The sequence below is a fragment of the Megalops cyprinoides genome, chromosome 2 (assembly GCF_013368585.1).
Source record: "Megalops cyprinoides isolate fMegCyp1 chromosome 2, fMegCyp1.pri, whole genome shotgun sequence".
NCBI lineage: Eukaryota > Metazoa > Chordata > Actinopteri > Elopiformes > Megalopidae > Megalops > Megalops cyprinoides.
The window spans coordinates 17238400-17259295 of record NC_050584.1 but is presented as its reverse complement, the minus strand read 5'-3'; the positions used below and the strand labels follow the sequence as shown (position 1 = coordinate 17259295).

The window sequence follows — 20896 nt, the reverse complement described above, 5'->3', positions numbered from 1 at the left end:
AAAACAATACAGTGAGCTGTTTCTGTAGACTTTCTGAATTAATTGTGCTGACTTCAACCAAACACCAGATCTCGAACACAATGCCTCCATATGTCTGAACACGGAGGATTTGATTGTAAAACGCTGTTTCAGGGATTTATTTAGACCAGTTCCCCTTGTAAATAACATATTTTGAAATAAAAATAGCATTTTATCAGTGACGGTATTAAAAGGCGGAATTAAGAGCAGCTTGCGTGTTTTGATTTTGGAACCTTTGAGTCTGATGTGATTTGTAGTGTGTGTGTCTGTTCTTCATTATTGTCTATGTGTCTGAAGTTGGGGGCTCAGCACATGTGTGTGCTGGTTATTACTTCTCCCAAGCATCTCTGATAAGAATATCTGCAATCTTATTTACAAAGGCTTTGAAATGCACAGAGGAGATGCATGCCATCACAGGGGGATGAGAATGCCACCAATAAACATCACATGTAGCGTCTCACCCACTGGGCTGCTTGGTTCGAGGACCATAATTACAGATTGGTTGCGGTCAAACCACTACAGCATGCCTCTTGTAACTAATAGGCATGAGTATTAACTCCAGGGTCCCTACAATCACGTTTTAACCATGTCTCCTCAGGCCGCGGGTTATGGTGGTTTTTTCGACAGCCCTATTTCAATTTGGTCATGGTTTTGGAAGTTATAACTGCTCTGTAGGCTAAGTAGGACACAGGCTGGGATAATCTGCAGGACCTCAGTACACCAAATTTAAACCTGCGCCAATTTGTTAAGTAGCAAGATACAGAATTTTAACAGCACAATTTTTTCCAGGGGCGGTCCGATGTGGCCATGTGAAGTCACTGTCTCGGTTATGGTCTTATTAAAAGTTCTCATATAATTTAAAACATGGCACCAATGGCATAATAACACAGACAAAGGTTTACCAATAAGGAGGCTATAGATATATATATATATATATATATATATATATATATATATATATATATATATATATATATATACAGTATATATATAGGTGAGTATGTAATTTGACATACTTCTGAAAAGCTCATGTGAACTTGGCTGAATTGACCTTTTTTTCCTGCGTGCAACTGTGTGCAAGTTTCAAACATGTTGGCACAGTGGCTCAGAAGATCTCTTGTGTATGGCCTGTGTAGGGAACATAGTGAAGATCAGGCAGACTGCAGCTCTGCCTGCTGTCCTTATGTGTCCATCAACAATTAACAAAACAACAGCTTGTTTTCACCTGCTGGCAGTTGCAGCTCTGGCACAGTGCTCACAGTATCAATGTGCTCCATGTGTGCCATGTCGATAATATACAAGGTCATCAGATCAAAGACAAAATTTTGATTCAGCATTTATACTGAAATCAAAGAAAGTAATACCCGTGTAACAGTCAATACAGCTTTTTTTTTCTATAGCTATTCTCTGCCTATGCTTTGTATTTTGAAACTCAGTTCCATGTTGGTTAATTCATCATTGAAACACAATAGTGTTACAGCAGCTGTCAGGCCCTATGCCAGACAGACTGCTGTTCGTAACTCCCACGAATTTATTGATTGTTATTTTAAAATTTCTTTTACCACTACTGACATTCGGTACAGCACTGATGTTCACGAACAAAGTTAATGCCTCATTCCTGTACAACCCTTCGTCATAACTCACTGTGGTTTTTAATGTTTTTCTAATGCCCATTAAAAATAGTAATTGCCTCTCATTATAACAGATATGGCTGCAGCATTTAGCGAAAGTTATAAAAATATAAACGTGTAATTTAAGGGTCTTTCCTCTAATGTGACTTTTCTTTTTTCATCTCAACCAGCGTCAACCAGTCTGGGAGTCGGATCTGAAGTCTGCCAGAAGCGGCAGTTCCCTCGGTCAGAAAGGACTTCTTCTGAAGGACCCGCTCTTCTCAAAGGAACTGCAGAGTATGGGGAAACATCTCGCCGGTACGCACAGGCTGGAATTTCTAATGAGTGACGACTGCTAGCGGTACTCTCAAGATCAAACCCTTCTGCTCTAAATCCACAAACTGATCCATCGAAGGTGACACATCTGAGGGGAACTCACAGCCTCCCCTCAGTTCCTGCCAAAGAGTATACTGCAGACCTAGGGGTTTGATTGGGGTAATTAAAAACTGATCCTCCAATTAAAGTGTTTGGAAAAACAATTACTCAGGACATCTTTTATTAATTTAATAACCCAGGCACCGCAGAGGCATTGAAATGTGCGACTCGCGCAGTGGGAGCTGACAGATTTTTGTCTGCGAATCAAGTAGTTACAGTGCGTTTTATCAGTTCTGATCTGGCTCCCCTCCGAAAGGCACGGGGGGCTGGGGCGACTTCGAGACGGGGCGTAATGAGTGACGCTGGGGCGCAGTCCCGCGAAATAAATTATTAATGGCATGAAAGCCTCTGGGTAGACCAAAGGCAATCCTGCCACACGGGATCAAATTTAAGACATGTGTCTCCCAGTGCTTTGTTTACGTTTGTCCTGCCTTTTATTTTGGTTTGCTGTTGCACACCCCATACTATATTTCAAAATTACAGGGTTATAAGAAACATATTGGGTCTCTCTTTAAGAGTGCATTCTGACTCATCAGCGGAGCAGCTGCGAATGTAATCCCAACCCATCCGCACATTGTAGGTCTCCCTCTTTTCACTCTCCCTCAAAGTCCCTCAATATGCTGCCTGTTGCTCAAAGAAGCAGAACAGCACGCCGGCAGTTTAGGACAAAGGGAAGCCTACGGTTTGTTTACAACACACCCTTCGCTTTCTAAAGACCCTCCAGCACTCAGATGGCATTGATTTTTGGCTATTTTACACAAAGTTATATTCAAAAAGAGAGTTCCCCACACGGCAGGGAATTAAGCCATTGAGCAACCTAATTTCCCCCTTTCATGCCTTTATTAGTTGCTAATGTTTTCCATACTGAAGGCCAGAGCTTTGGCTTTTATCTTATTTCTTTACTCTCGTTATGTGGTCAAATAAATCTTTTGACTCCTTTTTTATAATAATTTAGGTGAATCTACATTATTTTATACTCAGTGAATTACTGATAACTGACATATCATTGAAGATCCTGTCCACAGTTTTTTGAGTATTGGGTCACAGTGATCAGAACACAGACATTCACAGACAGACACAAAGTTCAAAGTCCATTTTGGGTTATTCTGTGTTTTGCATGACATGTAAAACAAAAACAACTGTCCTCTTATTTCATAAAGATGCGATTCAGAATCAGCAAAGAGTTAATTTTCTCTGGAATGGAGAATTGTATATTTTAGTCCTGTGGCCTTTCGTTCAGTGCTGTTTTGATTAAAGAAGGTTAATTATAGATTGATACTGTCTGTTTCACATTTTGCTGGAGGCACAGAACTTGATGTCGCGTACTTAATCACATGCAATTGGAACCCAGTCTGTCTGGCTCTCCCTGTAAACCTGGCCCAGTGTGGAATTTAGTTTGTGCTGGTGATCCAGATGTAATTTGGATGTCACTTACTTGATGTGTTTAAACAAACAACTGCGCCTGCCAGTCAAGGTCTGCAGTGGAACAGCACGTGTGTCTGGAAACCATGTTTTATGCCACAGGGTTTCAAATATAGAAGATTTAAACAGGCGCTCTCTTCATCCTTAAAGTCCTACTATCTCACTGTTGGATATAGGTATGGCTTAACTGATAAAGATTCACCAATAATGTCTTCTTTTTGTATTTAACATCCCTTGCCCAAAAAGCCAACCTCTTTCTCTGAATGTTTTCCATTCATTGACTTTCATGAAAAGTTGCCTTTAAAAGAATTCACATTCAAAATACGCTCTCTTTAAATGGATTAAGAGATGCTTTTGTTGTACAGTAGTTTAAGTTATAGAGTCTGTATCACGTAAACCAGAGATATATGAATTATTGTATTGAACAGGATCTCTGGCATTGTTGCTACTGCTGATTATAATTTTTGTTTGAACCTTTAAAGCATTTGGCAATTTAATGTCAATGATGTACTGATATACTCATCTAGTGCCAAATGCTGCTTTTTGTTGGAAATGTGGCATAGATATTAATGGAACTGTGCTTGGAATCAAAAAGGTGTAGGTCTGAATGCCAGGTGGTGCCAGGTGCTGTTGTACCTTTGAGCAAGGAACATGACCTGAATTGCTCCACTAAATACCCAGGTGTATAAATGAATCAGATTTAATGTGTAAACTATGTAAGGTGCCATGGATAAGGATATTAAGCAAATAAATTAATATGTAATGTATTAATAATAACAGAGTAAATGACATGCGGAACTCCAGTCCCAGGTAACATCAATGGCTACTATGAGACATTTTCCATGGTAACCTGCAGTATATATTATCAATAACTATTTTATTGAAAATGACCCCAGCACGTGGTCTCTCATAGCAAGTGACCTCGTAATTACCCACAGCTTTGAAAATGTTCATTATACCTTACTAGCAAAATTGTTGCTACCTCACACCAAAAGATTTGGCCTGCAATTGACTATTATTAAAATGAGTTCAAACGTTAATGACTATCTATAAAATCAAATTAGGTTGATAAAGCAAAAATAATTGTGCCACACAAAGCTAGTTTGTGGGCTTTTGTCTTGGCCCTGTTCCTTTAGATCAGTCACTCTGGTCAGAGTCTGTCCTTTTTCTTCTCACTTAAAAAGGCATTTTTAAAACCATAAAGCCATAAAATTGTATAGGTATGCGTCCAGAGCCCTGCGGACCTCACTTCAATGAAATGTACAGTATCATTTGTGGGTATTTATTTCCAACAAATTCATATAAAACATAGATGAACATAATTTGCCATTGGTAGATATGCTTCGTCTGAAGACTAAATTAATATAAAGAAACTATTACACAAGACATAAATATAAAATATTACCATTTTTGTGGTGCGGCTAGAAAAGTATTAACATTAATTTTATCAGCTACAAGACAACAAAAAACAGCTGTTTCTTCTGTGTACATGGCAATATTTTCAGTACATACCTATTTCATCAAGGAAAACCTTCTCTGGCACATTTTTCAAGGACATTAGGGGGTTCAGAAAAAGACCCATAGGTTCATATTGTGAATCACTGAGCATGTGGACCAAAAAAAAAAAAATCAAGGTCATGCCTCAGGGGAAAGTCTTACCTCTTCAATTTACATTCGATCAAATGCAGAAACGGCAATTTAATTATTCAACTTATTATCTTAAACATATTGATTCCAGGAGAACAGTTTACAAAACAGTCTGGGATCATTTTCAACAAACTAGATTACTTCTCAGTGTTGCATTTGGTACAGTATGATAGCAGCTTTTGTTACGTACAAGAGTTCCATAATCTGAAATAAAACATGTGTTTCATATTTTTACTGCAGCAGAGAGAAACATTGTTTGTTTTGGAGGAAGTTGTGTTTGCTCATAAATGAGAAAGACAAGCTTTGTGAAATACCTGTCATACTCACATGAGATATATTTATTACATGTTAGGCAAACCACTTATTGTTCCCTGACAACATATAGCTTTTTCAGTCATTCCTGTAAGTACAATTCGAGTAGAGTAATGCCAAGATTCTTTTGTGAAACAAAAAAGCTCAATGGAACAAAAGTACCAAAAATATACTTTTCAAAGTTATTCTTTAAGACCCAGATGTTCTCTTTAAAAGCACAAGTTATTTGGATCCATTTTGTCACAAACAAAGATATTTGAATAAGAAAGTAAACAGAAATGTTCTACATCTGAATTTCTGTGGAATCCTACATGTATTGCACTAATTGACATAAACATGAAACCCAGTTATGAAGTCATAGCTGAAGCAGGAGACAGGAGCCCACACAATTTACACGGATAGTAAATACTGCCACCGATGACTAGTAAAAATAAACACAAAAAGCAGGAGAAAAACAGCCTGAAAGACACAGAGATAAACATCAGGGCAAAGTTTTGCAGTCTTTAGGCTTGTTCCATCTCTGCCTTAGATAACAGCATACAAGTCCCAACTTTATTGCTTTTTAATGTTTTGATCCCTCTCGATTAAAAGCAAGAGCTGTTAATCTTGCCTGTAATCTCTATGCATTAAAGTCAAGTGTGCTGGGATATGTGCTTGAATGTAAGAGACAGTTTTGACAGCGCATAGAAACGATGTGGAAATACAGGGCGTGTGCATTCAACGCGTACTGTATATGTTTTTACCATTCCAGAAGTGGAGCGAGACCTGGCCAAGCTGACTGAGGGGAAGTTAGCGAGGAGTCCCAACAGCCCCCACAGCAGCCTGCTCCTGACCCCTGTCCTACACAGCTCACTGCCACCGGCCGGCCCAACCTCCAGGCCCCAGTCACCTGGGAGCCTCTCAGCCAAGAGCACCATGCTGCCCCTCCTTAGCAACAAGCCAACCTCCCTGGTGATGAGTCGAGCCCAGACGCCCAGCAACCCGAGCAGCCGGACCCCGACCCCCAACGCCCCGAGCAGCAGGCCCAGGACGCCCAGCCGACCTCTGACCCCCAACAGTTTGATGCCACGACCCGTCACGCCCGGCAGCCACGGCAACAAGGAGGAGGGCTTCGGGAGCCCGAGGAGCAGGCCGGTCACACCTACGAGTCAGACTGGGAGGCCTCTGCTCACTCCGCCAGGCCTCAGCACCACAGAGAACTTGGGAAAAGCACTCACTCAAAGGACCAATCTGTCAGAGGTAATAAGCGCTCAGCCCGGGGATGTCCTGTTCCAGCCCCTCATCAGTCTTAATGAGATCTCTCCTCTTGCCAGAGCCAAGGGTAAATTAAACCTTTCGACAGGAATCATTTGATCAAAGTGGCATTTCTCCTACCCTGTGTCAAAGAAGAGGGTCATTCTGTAACAGAACACCACAAATAGATCAATTGGGTTAAACAGCTAATCGAGGTTGCATTACTCGTTTAGAACATTCATGTCATCAATGACTCCTCAAGGAAAGATTATAAATATATCATCAGCAGTAATCCTGTGAATACAATTTCTGTCAAATAAGTAATGATTCTCATATTGTACCCAGGGGCATAGTAGGATTGTTGTTTCTGTTACAACTGAGCTCTTAATTATGTGTGATTGGAGCCATTCATTAAACGCTGATCTGGGTTTGCCAGGTATGTGCTGTCATTTGTGAAAGAAATGTGCTGTGTGGCTGATGCATTGGTGAAAGATTGTGATGCATGGTGTTGTTTGCTTTTAAGAAAATCATTTGCAGAGATTAGTTTCAAATTTAAATTAATGAGGTAAATTAGGTGTTTAATGAACTGTTCCAGGGCATTAAACAACCAAGTGAACTTAATTGAGGCAGCTGCTTCAAAACGTTAAATCCCTTTACTTGTACCTTTCAAACATACCTCTAACTTGCATAAATCTACAGTAAATCCATGCTTCTTAAAGCGGATGCCCACTGTCAGGTTAAGTCAAGCTGGAATCAGTGTTTGATCAAACCTGAATCATTAGAGTGTGTCGGAATGATGGTCAATTTCTAGTTTCCAAAGATCTTTTACCTCCATGAGCACCTTCCTGATGTTACAGTGAGTCATTCACTCACAATAAGTTCAGTTTAATCCGTAAGAGTCTGTAATGTCCATTAAACAGCCTAAAGTAGCATAACCTCCTGGCAGCATAAGTGACCTCTGTGGGGAAAAATGCCATCGGGCAGACTTTGACCACCCACTTGAAAAGCCATTTTCCTCCATGTAACCTGTTTGCTGTGGATATAAAACATGTCGGCTGTCTGTACAGTGATTGTAATAGAACATGACACTTTATATGCAGGCTGTGAGTGGATTGATGGAGGTGGCAACGGTAGGATGTCGACTCAAAGTGGAAAAAACGTGTCTGGGTTAAAAGTGAATTCTCAATTAGTTTTCTCTTTAGTTCTTTTTCATGGTCTACTGCTCAGCAGCATTATTAAATTTGAAGCCCTTTTTGATGGCTCTATTAATGGCAACCAGGAATTTCACTATTTCTATATTTTTTTTTATCCTCAGCTCCTTTGGTTGACGCCTAGCAAGATTATCAAACACTTCAGAACCACAACTCGTATTTGATTGAAGCCACCTGGTCCCACCATTGTGGAAATATAAACCAAAAATAAGTGAGGGGAAAAAATGTATTTATGCCTTTTTCGAAACCTAGTATTCAGTCAAGTCAGGATAGAGTGAGACATTTTCTTTTTCTTCTTTCTCCAGAGTGTGATTTATTGCCAGAATTGACCAAAGATGCATTGCAGCTTCGTTCATCTGGGATATTTAAGAGCCCTATCACCTTTTAGCACTGAAAAATAAGAACACATAAAAGCCTTCAGAACAGAATGCAGGGCAATTTATTTATTAAGATTAGGCCCTGAGGATTATACTCTTAGGTGTACTTAATTTAAAAGAAAATAAAAACATCTGCTGAAGTAATGGGCCGCCATGCATATTTGCCAGTGGTCTACGTATTTGGTTTCTGGTTCACAAATGATTTCTCTGTAATTTGGTTTTTTGACAAGCTGCTTCTTTCCACAGGCCAGTGTACCTTTTCTTGTAATACTATTAGAGTTTTTTCCTTTTGTTGAAATATTACACCGTAATTGCTCCATTTCTTGTACTGCGAAGGCATTCTGACATTCATTTTACAGTAAAAAATGTTTGACAGTTGTTGATTAAAAGCTGTTTGAAAATTCAGAATTTCAAAAAAGCCATGGTGCCATGGAATTGAAAATGATGGCATGTAATAAATTTCAGTTCACTACTTGTTTACTGAAATTACGTTTCTGAGCATTAACTAATGTACTCGCTGCATTATTTTCAAAGGCTAATAGGGAGTATTTCAATGAGTGTTGAGGTGGACGGCTGTCTGTGTCACTTGGCCCCTGTCCTCTGCCCCCCTGCCTACAGGATGAATTCTACCAGCAGCTACAGGCCGTGCGACAGCCCTGGCTCATCCCCAGTGACACAGAGAGCGACTGTGTAGAGCAGCCCGAGCAAGACAAGTGTGAGTACCCCCCCCCCATTCTCTCACTGCATAGGGTACTAGGCAATATAGTTCACAGCTATCGCAGATCCTCCCCCTCGAAAAAAAAGAAAAAAGGGTTTTAAAGGTATGTGAAAGTTTGAATAAGATTCTGGAGATATCAGCTGATTTAGTGAGTACCCTGCTCAGAAGGATTTTTCTCTGTGTTATTGTAAGTGGTAGCACGAATAGTGAAATTCATACAGGAATTTTGCCTGCGTGCAGAGTACTGGAATGTTGCCCTTGTGGTTCATTAAAGGATGATACTTTGGCATCCTCTTCTGTGAAAGCAAGATGAGCTGTAATGCCAAGCTGACGGGGCCAGGGCTGGATCTTGCATGTGAAGAGTACAAGAGTACCCCTTAGGCGCTCCTGATCACCTTTGTCTTAGCAAAGGAGAGTGAAACCCTGTAAGCGTGTGCAGCCCGGGGGCAGAATATAGGGTATCGTTTGGTTTGATATTGTTTTAATAAAGACGTATAAGATGTCACCACCCTGAGCTGTTTGTGTCAGACACCCTCAGCTGAAGGATGTGTTTTTGGCCATGTTATATAAATTCCAAAAAGATAAACATGTTATGGAGAGCTTAACTCTTTTAGTCCCTATCTGTCTCTCTTATTCCTTTACGCTGCAGGAGTTAATCATAGTATTTTTTTAGAACACATCTAAGTAAAGATTATATAAATGGTGATATCTCTCCAAATGAAGTGCCATACTATTCTGGGTTCACCTATAATTACTAATAAGGCTATAATTTTATGATTTCTTTCCCAAATAGCTCTACAATACTAAATCCTGGTCTTACTGAAGGCTCCTCATCACCACTGTTTGGCCTGAATGATCTGAGCCTCTCTATCTCTCTTACAAAGGACATATCAGAAACATTCTGGCCTTGAGAGTTGGTCAGCTTTACAAAGTTAGGGAATGGAATGGATCTTGACCCAGGCTATGACCTGCAAAATATTCCAACTCACCTGTTTAGAGAGAGGACTCTTTTAGACTCTTAGATGGACTCTTTTTGAGGGATTTCAACAATTTCTTATTTCCAGGAATACCATACTTTGTGGTGGAAGATTAGAGTACAGATGAAGCTGTAGGGAAAATATCCTTGCCAGACACCATCAGTCTGCACCAGTATCAAGCTTGCTTAGATATTTTGTAATACATCTCACATGTTTGTAAAATGAGAGACCTAATGTGTTGTTCATTGATGTACCGTATCAGTGTACCGATACCGATACTGCAGTATCTCTCCCATTGTCAGCAGACTCAGCCTTTCCCAAACAGACAGGAATGTTCTACGTTTCACCCCGTAAACAAATTACGGGATCAGTGGTTCAAATGGAAAGAACATTGCACGCGGGAACTATGACAAATTTTTAAGAGTGCGCAGCTTGTAAAATGTGAATTCCGGTCAAACCAGACATTTAATACACAAACACTGAAAGGAAATTAGGAGTAACTGTACATGACAGGTTGTTCCGAGGGATTTATTTTTTTGCCAAAATACATTCAGCGAAATCAGAGGATTTGTTTTTCCTAACCGTCTTCAGGGGTATGACTGTGAGAGACTGATTATGCCAAGGATCTTCTGAGGGGACATGGGTCCGCTTTTGTACTGTAAGTGACGTTGCCGGGGGGGGTGTTACCGGTCACCAGAGGCGACATTGTGCATTTGGGCATGAGAGAGGATAATGCTGCCATGACTGCACGATGACTCCTTCAGCAAGGGGCACAGGGCATCATTGGTACTGGCTCTTGTGACACCTTCTGCATGCCAGCGCTTGTTTCTGAACCAGCACCAAATCTGTTGCAAGAGCAAAAGAAAAAAAAAAAAAAAAAACTCCACCGCAATTTCCTGTTATTTTCTAAACTTCCACTATCCGGTAACCACTATTCCCAATGAAGATGAAAGAAGCCCTCTTGTGGTTCGTTTCTAAGGGTGAAAGACTTGATGCCTCGTTTAAGGCTGTACACACCTACAGAAGTTTTCAATTAGTGTTTTCTGTTTAGACATTTGAGTGATTGCTCTTAAAAATAATTAATTTATTAATACATACTCTTAAGGTCTCAAACTGCTGTTTTAGCATACTTTGTTTTAATGAGATAATTAAAAACAAGACGAAAGAGAGAGCGTCAGCATTTAACATTTCAGCATGAGGAATTAAGTGCCAAGAAACCCCAGATGTTTACCATCACTGCATCTTGAACCTGAACTGAGAGTAGCACTTCCATCTCTGAGATCTGTAAAAGCAAGTGAGGTAACCCAACCCTATTTTGCTCTTCCATTACAGATCATTTTCTTTTTTGCAAAATTTTCTGTTTGATTCAGCTTTTTTATCTGCTCACTGCACGGATAATCTGATTTGAACTCATCTCACAATTTAACTATTTCAGACACCCTCTATTACTCTGCTTAGGAGACAGACAAGTCAGCCTGCAGGCTCCTTGATCTGTACCTCTGTGGTCTGCTAGAATGTGAAATAAATTTCAAGATGCCATTGTGCTCTGGACTTTCTAAATAAAGTACTTTCATTGGTCTTTTTGAGCTCATCCACACCATCTGTGAGTATTTCAAGAGCTCATATTCCAGCTGTTGAGGTTGAAAGTTCAAATTCTTTCAGTGCACTATTTCCAGTTGTTTTACCTATTGAATTCATCATACCAGGACACTAATATTATTCTATCAAAACTGTTTCAACAAATATTTTAAACTAAAGTTGGCCATCTCTTAGTGAATGTACAGCAGAAACATTCAGGTGTTTATGTAGGGTATTATATTCATTAACTTACTCTCCAGATCAAAACCTGGGGGGGGGGGGTGTCTTCAGACTGAAGGTGTCCAGGTGTATGATGCTAATGAACACAAAACTGAACTGTTCACAAAAATGAACACAAGACTGATCTGTATTTCTGTATAGTGCATCATTTGCATAGGGCTGACGCTACTTTAAGAAATGATAATGAGTGTAAATGAGTCTGTTATTATGCCGGATTAATGTATTGTGCTTGTTTTTATGCACTGGTATATACAGGTAGTCAGAGCGGAGTACGGGATACAACTAAAAGATCAGTGTTTTCAGGTGGGCATTTTGACTATTTATTTCTTAAGAATTTACCCTGAAAAAAACCCTGAGTATGTGAGAGAAAGTAACATGTCATTTGAGGTATGTGTTCACCCTGCAACAATGTCAGGTCATCATATTATATTATGACGCTTGTCGGATTGGATTGATGATCAGCATACGCTGCTACGTTGGAACGACCTATTCGCAAAATGACCCTCTTAAAATCAACTTCAATTCGTGCCAGTGACCTCACTGGCGAACACAACGTGTTTTGAAACATTCAGTTATGAATGAGTCAGACACTGCTGCCTCAAAGAATAACAGCCTACACGCTTCACAAGAAGAGGTAGCATTTGAAATGCACTTAGTATATGGCTCTTGTGTGGCAGACAAGTCTGTGGAAAGTGTGACTGTTGGATTCCCATTTCCATTGAATCAGTATGGTGGATAATGCACATGCAATAGGATAAGCTAATAGAAATGGGAAAGTGTCTGGTTGGGTTGTCTGCGGCTTTCCTTGTCATGGAGTTGGAAAGTCTGCCCCAGTTTCACAGTGTTAAAAAAAAAATGGGTCTGGAGTCCCAATATGACTTGGCAATATCAGAAATGTCATGCAAAGCCACTGTAACCAACCCAAACAGTGGATGTTGAAAAGCACATAGATGTCATTGATTTCATTAATTCAGGAGTATACAGGGCATGAAATAACACTCAGGCAGGCTACGCAAGCTCTCATTTTTCCAGTCCATGTTTGTTCTTGACATGTTTGGATATTGAAGTGTGTTTTATGATAATTACTCCAGTTATTATTCTTATTAGTGGTTAAATATGTCTGAATCTGGTTTCTAGGAGACTGATGTTTTTGTCTTGTTCTTTGCAGGTCTATAATGATGAGGACCAAAGCAGCAATCTGATCCAATGATTATGCAAACTACTGGGCATTTGGAAAAGTGTGTATGGAAGAAAGTGACACAGATGATTTATTTTTATAATTCATATAAAACTGTATACTTTTATTCAAAGAGTTTGATTTTTTCTTAGAACCTTTAACCTATGAACTTTTGTGAACATCTGAAAGCTTAAATTAGAAATGTGTATGATGGACTATTTTAGTGTACAGAGTAAAAAACTTTTAATTTAGTTTATAAAGTATCTGCATTTAGCATGCTTTTGTATTTGTCCTGAAGCAACAAAACCCTTTGAATTCAGAGATTTTATAGTTGCTAACTACATGTATTTTTACTTTGTGCCATGTTTACTTGAAATCATTGCCTCTTATAATGATAGGCATTCTAACAGAGCTCCAATAGGTAAACCAAGACAGATCCTGATTTCACTACAATATTTGCATAAAATACAAGAAATTTAAGAATTTCAAAGACAGTAGGTTTACTTGGAATGTTCAAGGAGTGATAGATTTAGGTGTGGATTTCAGTGGTAGTCTAATTGGAAGATTCAGGGGGTTTAGGTGGGATATTCAGGGGAGACAGGATTAGGGTGGCTGACCAGTCCCTGACAGATGCATTGTGGGACTAGCGTCACAGCTTTGTAATCGTCTCCTCACAGTACCTGCTCTGAAGTGTCTTGTTCATTCACTGTGTCAACACTTAATTTCTTGCCTTTGATCTCAATCTAATTGAGATTGAGCCTTTGTTTTAGAATTTATTATGTCCATATTAGTGTACTGTAGCAGAGGAATGGATTACATACAATGCATTATATAGATCAGTGTATTTGCTAATCTTTTAACTTTTTAGATTCGAAAAGACTTAGTGTTTTTATATGTTTCATTACTGTTGATTTTCAAGGAAATGCTGAAATGTTTTGAACTGAGAAAGGAAAGCAACTGTTGGTTCTACATGCAGTACCACAGGTGTACCATGCATACAGGTAAAAAAGAGATGTATTATTCAAAGCCATTGATGCTATCTAAAATGGGTTTATTTTAAACCTGACTTTGCTGACTGCTACAGAAGACATTATTTGAAACACAGGCTTGGGTCTACTTCTCCAAAACCAACAAAGCAGTCCTTAGCTCATAGCCTAAACAAGCAGTTCTCTGCAGAACCTACAGAATGCAGTCAGGTTTTCACATTCTCATGCCGATGAATTCACATTAGAAAAGCTGAGCATCAGCTTTCCAATCGCAAATCAAGGCAAAACCAAGCCCTTAACTAAGAGAAACATGATTTCATGCTATCAATTTAAGGCCAGTCTACTGGATTAATTCTACTTCGTTTTTCGATACGAGCATATCAAAGGCCACACATTGACAAAAGGCAATATTTATTCCTGCACTACGACCCTGATTATACCCTGAAGTTTTACACACCAGCCTGTCAGTCACAACACTCACATCATTGTGAGTATCGTGTTAAGAGCGTCATTATTGATTTTGTGTAACACCAGTGTGGAATCAATAAAAGGAAACAAAAGACAAGAGCGGAGGCAGTTCTCTTCCTTCGTCTCCCTCCTCCACAGGCGAGGCACACGGAAAGTGCTGCACTTTCAGCTCTCCGCGTCACGCGGGCCCGGCAGCCAGCCCCTGTCGACGAGCAGAGGGCTCACGTCCCGGGCAGCCTCGGGGTCACGCCCAGGGCACCGTGCCTTCCACCGGCGGCGCACTATCCGTCAGAGCTTTCACAGGATGGCTGCCGCGTCCCCGGCTTTGTGAAATGTGAGGAGATGCTGGCAGCCTGTGACAGCCTTTCTTCTGGGCACATGTTTTAGTCTGCAGAGCAGGCTCCAGCCTCATCTAACACCAGAGAATTAGTATGGACTCTGACTGATTTGCTCACAATAGAGGTGGTTACCAGAAGGAAATTGAACTCATTTTGAAAGTCTAAATAAATTACATGAATGTGATATGTACGTATGCGTTTGAGTCTATATGTATATATATATATATATATATATCTAGGAATACATACCTGGATTTCTCTCCTGTGATGAAAGCTGAGGGGCCATTATCCAAAGCAGTGTCTGTGTGAGTAATACTGTGTACCAAGCAGAGGATTACAATTTAAAAACCAATGGCTGAACTTCACTGGAAACTGAACCCTTACAATCCTGGTGTCACAACACCAAAACAATTGAACCCGTTTCTTGTACATCACCACCTGCTGATAATTTTTTTTTAAATGTTGCCACAACATTTCTGTTTTGATGTTCATTTTTACAAACTGTTGCCAATCCCTATATAATTAGGAAAAGGCAATTGTTTAGAATGTTGGGTCATGCAAATATTGATATTAATATCTTAATATCACCAGAGAAGAAGAGGAAATTTGACTTCAAAATGTATTTGTAATAAACATAAAAAGTTGACATTGTAGTTATATTCATAATACTGTGTTGTTTATAAAGCAATTTTATTTGAATGATAAATAAATTATTTGTTAGTTTCCTTCACCCCCATGTCATCAATGATCATAGTTATCTTTGTGTCCCTATCAGCTTCATAAACACACCAACTGTGCATAACAGATGTCTACAAATCACAGTGTAATGAGATTACATTTCATCTGCCCTTTGTTTTTCTGTTTTTCAAGCCTTCAGGCATGCCAGCAGGCCATTACCTGAACTGGCCCATCTGCATTTTCCATTTTCTTTCCCTTAAATATTACGTACGTATCATATGAGGTAAAGATGGCTGGCTGGAGCAAGGCAGATGAGACATCAACGTTGGATTTAGTTTTCCATGTGAACACAGAGAAGCCCACAGAGGACACACCCAGACAGCTAAAATGCATGCCTAACCAAGACGTCTCACGCCAAACCCCTAAAAGAAAGTTTGAAGTCATAGACTGCAAACGGGATGTGGTTTAAAGAAAGCTTTGCTTAAGCCTTTAGTTACAAAGGGTGATTCCTGTAACGGATATGACAGTGCACTTGTGTCACTGTCTTTAAAGAATCAATATTAACAATTGTGTGCACAATTGTGTGTAGCTTACGGAGGGTCAGCTTCAGGAAGATCCACACGTGGCAAATGGCAGATCAGTCATCAAATGGCCCAACTCTTTGGAGTTCAAATGCTCAACTATCCTTTGTTTACCAGTCAGCCTCAATAAACTGATCACTTTCAAAGCCGCTGGGCCACCCAAGTGCATGTAACCAATAACTCCCTTCTGCAAGTTTTAGATTACAAGCAATGGTCAACTGTAGACTGTCCTCATCTTTATTATTTATGATAGATCATGGGGGTACTAATCCTGACATACAGCACAAATAAATCTATTGTGAGAGACAAGTATGCTTTGAAGAGGGTATACATGACAATCCCTCCCAGTGACTTTTCCCATGCAGTGTGAATCCTGAGGATTATTTGTATAACAAGGCCTACAATATCTGATGAAACCTGATAGTTCTGAGGAACTACTGTTCATAGGCAAACTGATGAGAGTTTCCGTTTTGTTCCTTTTTCCTCGAATGAAATCGGCTGCGGTACACAAAAGCTCACCCTAATACTCTGTGAAGTTCAACTGATCAATTTATAATGTTGTGACGTGGGGACATTCCGTATGAAATTTAATTACGACAAGACTTATCCCACTGTGGAAGTGGATTTGCTTGGATGGTGCATTACATTTTTAAGTACAAACGCAATTGAGCCGAATTTGTGTGCAACGTGCTGTGAATAGCTTTCTTCGTTGTAATTTAACATTTCCGCACTGCCTGCGTTTTAACTCCCCGTTAATGTTTCGAGTTAGTATTGCTCGTGTGAAAATAAACTAATGCCTTGTGCCTGGAGTTTCCATGCTCTCAAATTACATACCATACCACACACGCTTAATTAGTAGCACTTGGATTGGCCTATTGTGTTGTTGCTCTCCCCTCTTCAATGGCAGCACAAGGGCATAATCATGGGTTATTCTTTAATATTACAGTTAAAGCAGAACAAGGCGTCGAGTAAACTAAACAACCCGGGCCAAATAAACTGTAGTCCTGTAACGTACGTACTCATTTTAATACATCGTTTTAGAATGTTAGCATGGGTAAATTTAAATAATCCGTCCTTTAGTTCATAAAAAAGGAAAAAGTAGAATACAAACTGGAGGAACACCAGTTAATTTTCGAGTCCCCCCAGCCCCCCCCCCCCCCCCCCCCCAAAAAAAAAAAAAAAAATTCGTAAAGGTTAAGCGTTCTGCTTGCAATTAGTGGGTGCGGTCCACATTGATTCATTTCCTCCGTGATTAAGAAAAAAATGCATACGTAAAATGACGTCTCTCACGTGATGGTTGACTTTGGATGACCTCGGCACGCTGCAGCTCAAAACACAGGTAAACTTCTTCAACAAACGCTGTTGGAGTTTAGCTTATTTGGCTTAGATGTTTACGCAAGCAGACTTGTCCAATCCATTGCCTGACTTGTTAATTTAAACGAATACGTTATATCAAGCATATAAAAAAGAAAAGGCAGATGGCAGATTGAACAAAATGAGTGAAGCTGAATACATACGGCTGTAGTTGTAGGTACGTAGGTTCAAACACAGAACGTCTCCAAAATTTAACGTAAACTACCATATATAGTGGTATCATAGATAAGATGATTTTCTGGGTTGTCAATAAGATATCTTGAAATAAGGTTGTAACTGATGTTGTACAGCTGTTCACGTATTGCTAATTTCAAATGGACATCTTGACATTGTTATGTTTTAACATCACACATAACTACATAATACATATTTGTACACGTTTAGACAAGGCCTCATTCGACGTAGTGCCCGAGAGGGAAACAAAGAGGAAACCTTGGATTACTTTTGGTCTTTCGAGTTGAAAATGAGGAGCACGAGATCTGCGTCTGAGCTCCTGTCAAATTTAACATCACAATTCATGACGTGAAAACCTGACAATGTGAGAAAAGTCAGCAGATATCTTTGTATGATGCTTTGCGGACTTATTTTTAAAGCCACGTGTTATAGCTGGAATTGGGAGGGTTATCTAAGTTAGACCATTTCGTAGAGGTATGCAGTGGAGGGTTATAATAAAGAGTTTGTAGTGTATAGTTAAATTTTTTACATTTAGCATTGTGGAGGAGTTCAGGCATCGCTTTTATAACGCTACCCAGTTGCATTTCGTGGAACCGAAGGAGATTACGTACCCATGCAGACGGTGTGAAAATATTTCTCTCAACTGTGTTATTTCAAGTGTGCTCCAGTAGAAGTTAGCAGAGCTGATTAAGTTTTACATTTGCTCAACAGAACCACTTGCGTGATTTACACGGTTCGCAGTTTCTTTTACGTTATCCATGCAATTGCGCTTACAATTCGTCTCAAGTAGGCAACTCCTTCCCCGCCAACGATGCAACAGCAGTGGCCTACCAGGGAATAGAACGGCGGTTTTTGGGCTCGCTCACACGTATGAAATGAATTACATTTTGTAGTGATTCATGGGTTACTGTGTAATACACTTAATGCAGAAACTATTTTTGTGTGATACACATAATACTGAAACTATTTTGTTGGACAGACTACGGACCAGTCCTGTAAGCCTTCAAAATGTAATGCTATAGAGATACCTACAGAAATAAAAGTAACAAAGACGTTAACCGTTATTATCTGTGTCAAAACTGGGCAACTTCATTTAAACTGTTTAAAGTGGGTCTGTTTAGGAATTTAGGAAACAAAAATTACTGTTAAATATATTTGCCATCTTGATGTTTTATTACTGGATATTGAACACCCCATGTATTAGGCTAATATACCTCAGTGTGTTGCAAAATTAATATACAATTCAGTGGTCCCTGGCAGGCCTACAGCACATTTTGCAGACTTTCATGGGAATATTTTTGATACAGTCCTTTTGGATTTTATTGTGTTTGTCAAGGATGTTTTTTTTTTTTCCATGTCCAAGCAGTCAGCAAATTATATATACTTTTCCCAAGGCCTCAACACACTTGCTCAGCATAACGGGCAGTTTCCCTTTGAACATCCCACTGAAAATAGAGGTTAACCAGAAGTTATTAATCATTGTTGTTTAGATATGGAAGACGTTTGGATTGTTCAGTGTTGAAGGAAAGACTGCTTCATTGAAACAAGTGCAGTCCTTGTTTGGCTGCCGATGAGACGAGTTGGAGAATGTTCCGGCCCATTATGACTGGGAGAATTCTAAAACATTCCCCCAGTCTGCTCCTGCTCAGTATGTTCCTCTTAATCACAGCAGAGGGTGTGTCCACAAAATTATATTCTGGGAAAATTATATATATAAAATCTTTTATTATGTATATAATTCAATAGCTGTGACTTACCCGCTTCTAAAGAAACAGCAAAGGGGTGGACTGTTGACCAGTTCCAATATAAAGTGATTCATTTAGTATGTCATTTATGTTTTAAAATATGTTTTTCAAAAATTGATTAGTTAGTTCTTGTGGGAACCAAGCTACTGTTTGACACCAGCTGGTTAGCAATGTTGGCATGAGGTTTGTATAACTGTAACAAAAAGTAACAAAACTGTTCAGTGGTCTGTGTACCGTGCAGTGGGTCATCGTCTCCATTTCGGGAGCATCAGTCATTCCAGTGAAAAGTCTCACACTGGTGCCAGGCAGAGAAGAACCTCTCCTCATTCCCCCTGTCTCTAGAGCTTCCGCCTTTTCAAGGACCCACTCTGCACCCTTGAGCTTCACAGCATGTGTGGAAAAATAAAACAAAAACAATAATTTCCATAATTATAACATTCTGTCCATCACAAAAGCCTGCACATATGTGGACATGTTGGCGTTTTGAAACATTTTGTTTGTCTCCCTTCTTATCTCTGTTTCCTTCCTAATTTCCTGCGGGCAGGCTATCAATCACGTCTGCCCACAGCTCAGTGTAAGCCAACTTTCACTCTGTCTTTCGGCTCATTAATCTCTTAACACATTGCCACATATGTGTCCTCTTACGTTTACACCTTCCCCCTAGCTATGCCTGGTAGAGACTGCACCACTGTCATACTACGTCAGAAGTGAACACAATACATGCCAATGTGTTTTGTACAGATTTGTTTATTTGGCCATAATTGCACCCGGTATGTGCACAAAACTCTGTGCACAAAAGCAAATTTCTGTTGCTTAAATCACTTGATTTATTATTGTTAGCTAGATAGTGCTTCACACACTGAGACATAGCGTTCGTTATTATCTTGTCTGTAAAGTACATCTGAATCCAGCCATCATTTTTGCCCCAGGGTTATTATGTTGGATTCTATCAGCTGTAAGTGTACCCCGGCTGGATATATAACATATCTTACACCATATGCTTAATAGCACTGTTCTGTGGGGTTAATATGGCAGTTGTACAGCAGCAGCTGGCATTAGTTCAGTATGCGCTGATCTCTGGGCTGTCAGGAAAACAGCAACCACGACTAAAACCAGCGTTTCAGCATTTGATCTTTAAGGCTCGAGTTCTGTCCTCAAGTTGAGCTTCCATGGCAGTGTTTCTCTGCCTGCCCAGGAACCTCCATGCTTATTGTTCTGGCTGCACTGATGCGGAACATTCTTTATTTTTCAAATTCCAGTCTTGTCTACTGCAGAGATTTCCCTCAGCTTTGAAATGGCTTAGGTGGCGAGGGTGCGGAAGGCACTCCAAAAACGTTTGAGCTCTAGCTATAATGCATTACAATCTAGTACTTTCTTAGGTATTTAAAACGGTATTCTTACTAAACGGACCTCATTGTGGGGTGAACTGTATATGTCTTGTCCTGATGAACTTCAGAGTTGCTCAGGATAAGACTGGCCACCAAATGAATGAATTATTTAGAAATCAAACCAGTTCTTTGCCTTACATTCCCAGCTGTGTTTCCTTAGAGGATCACTGGAAATGAGAAATCTTTTCGCAGGTGAACCTCCTGCTTCA

At 39.8% G+C, this 20896-nt stretch overlaps 1 protein-coding gene across 5 annotated transcripts in view; it reads left to right on the top strand.

Annotated features, from left to right (window-relative positions):
* Positions 1–13007, top strand: part of c2h8orf34 (chromosome 2 C8orf34 homolog) — a 77403-nt gene extending 64396 nt beyond the window's left edge. For 4 of the 5 annotated variants that reach the window (XM_036522765.1, XM_036522762.1, XM_036522763.1 and 1 more), the window contains exons 11-15: positions 1820–1946; positions 6196–6683; positions 8884–8980; positions 12034–12081; positions 12947–13007. In XM_036522765.1, coding sequence (XP_036378658.1) covers positions 1820–1946; positions 6196–6683; positions 8884–8980; positions 12034–12081; positions 12947–12954 — 768 coding nt within the window. In that variant the 3' untranslated portion in view covers positions 12955–13007. The remainder of the gene's footprint in view (positions 1–1819; positions 1947–6195; positions 6684–8883; positions 8981–12033; positions 12082–12946) is intronic. The other variant, XM_036522764.1, reaches the window with a different exon arrangement.
* The last annotated feature ends 7889 nt before the right edge of the window (positions 13008–20896 follow it).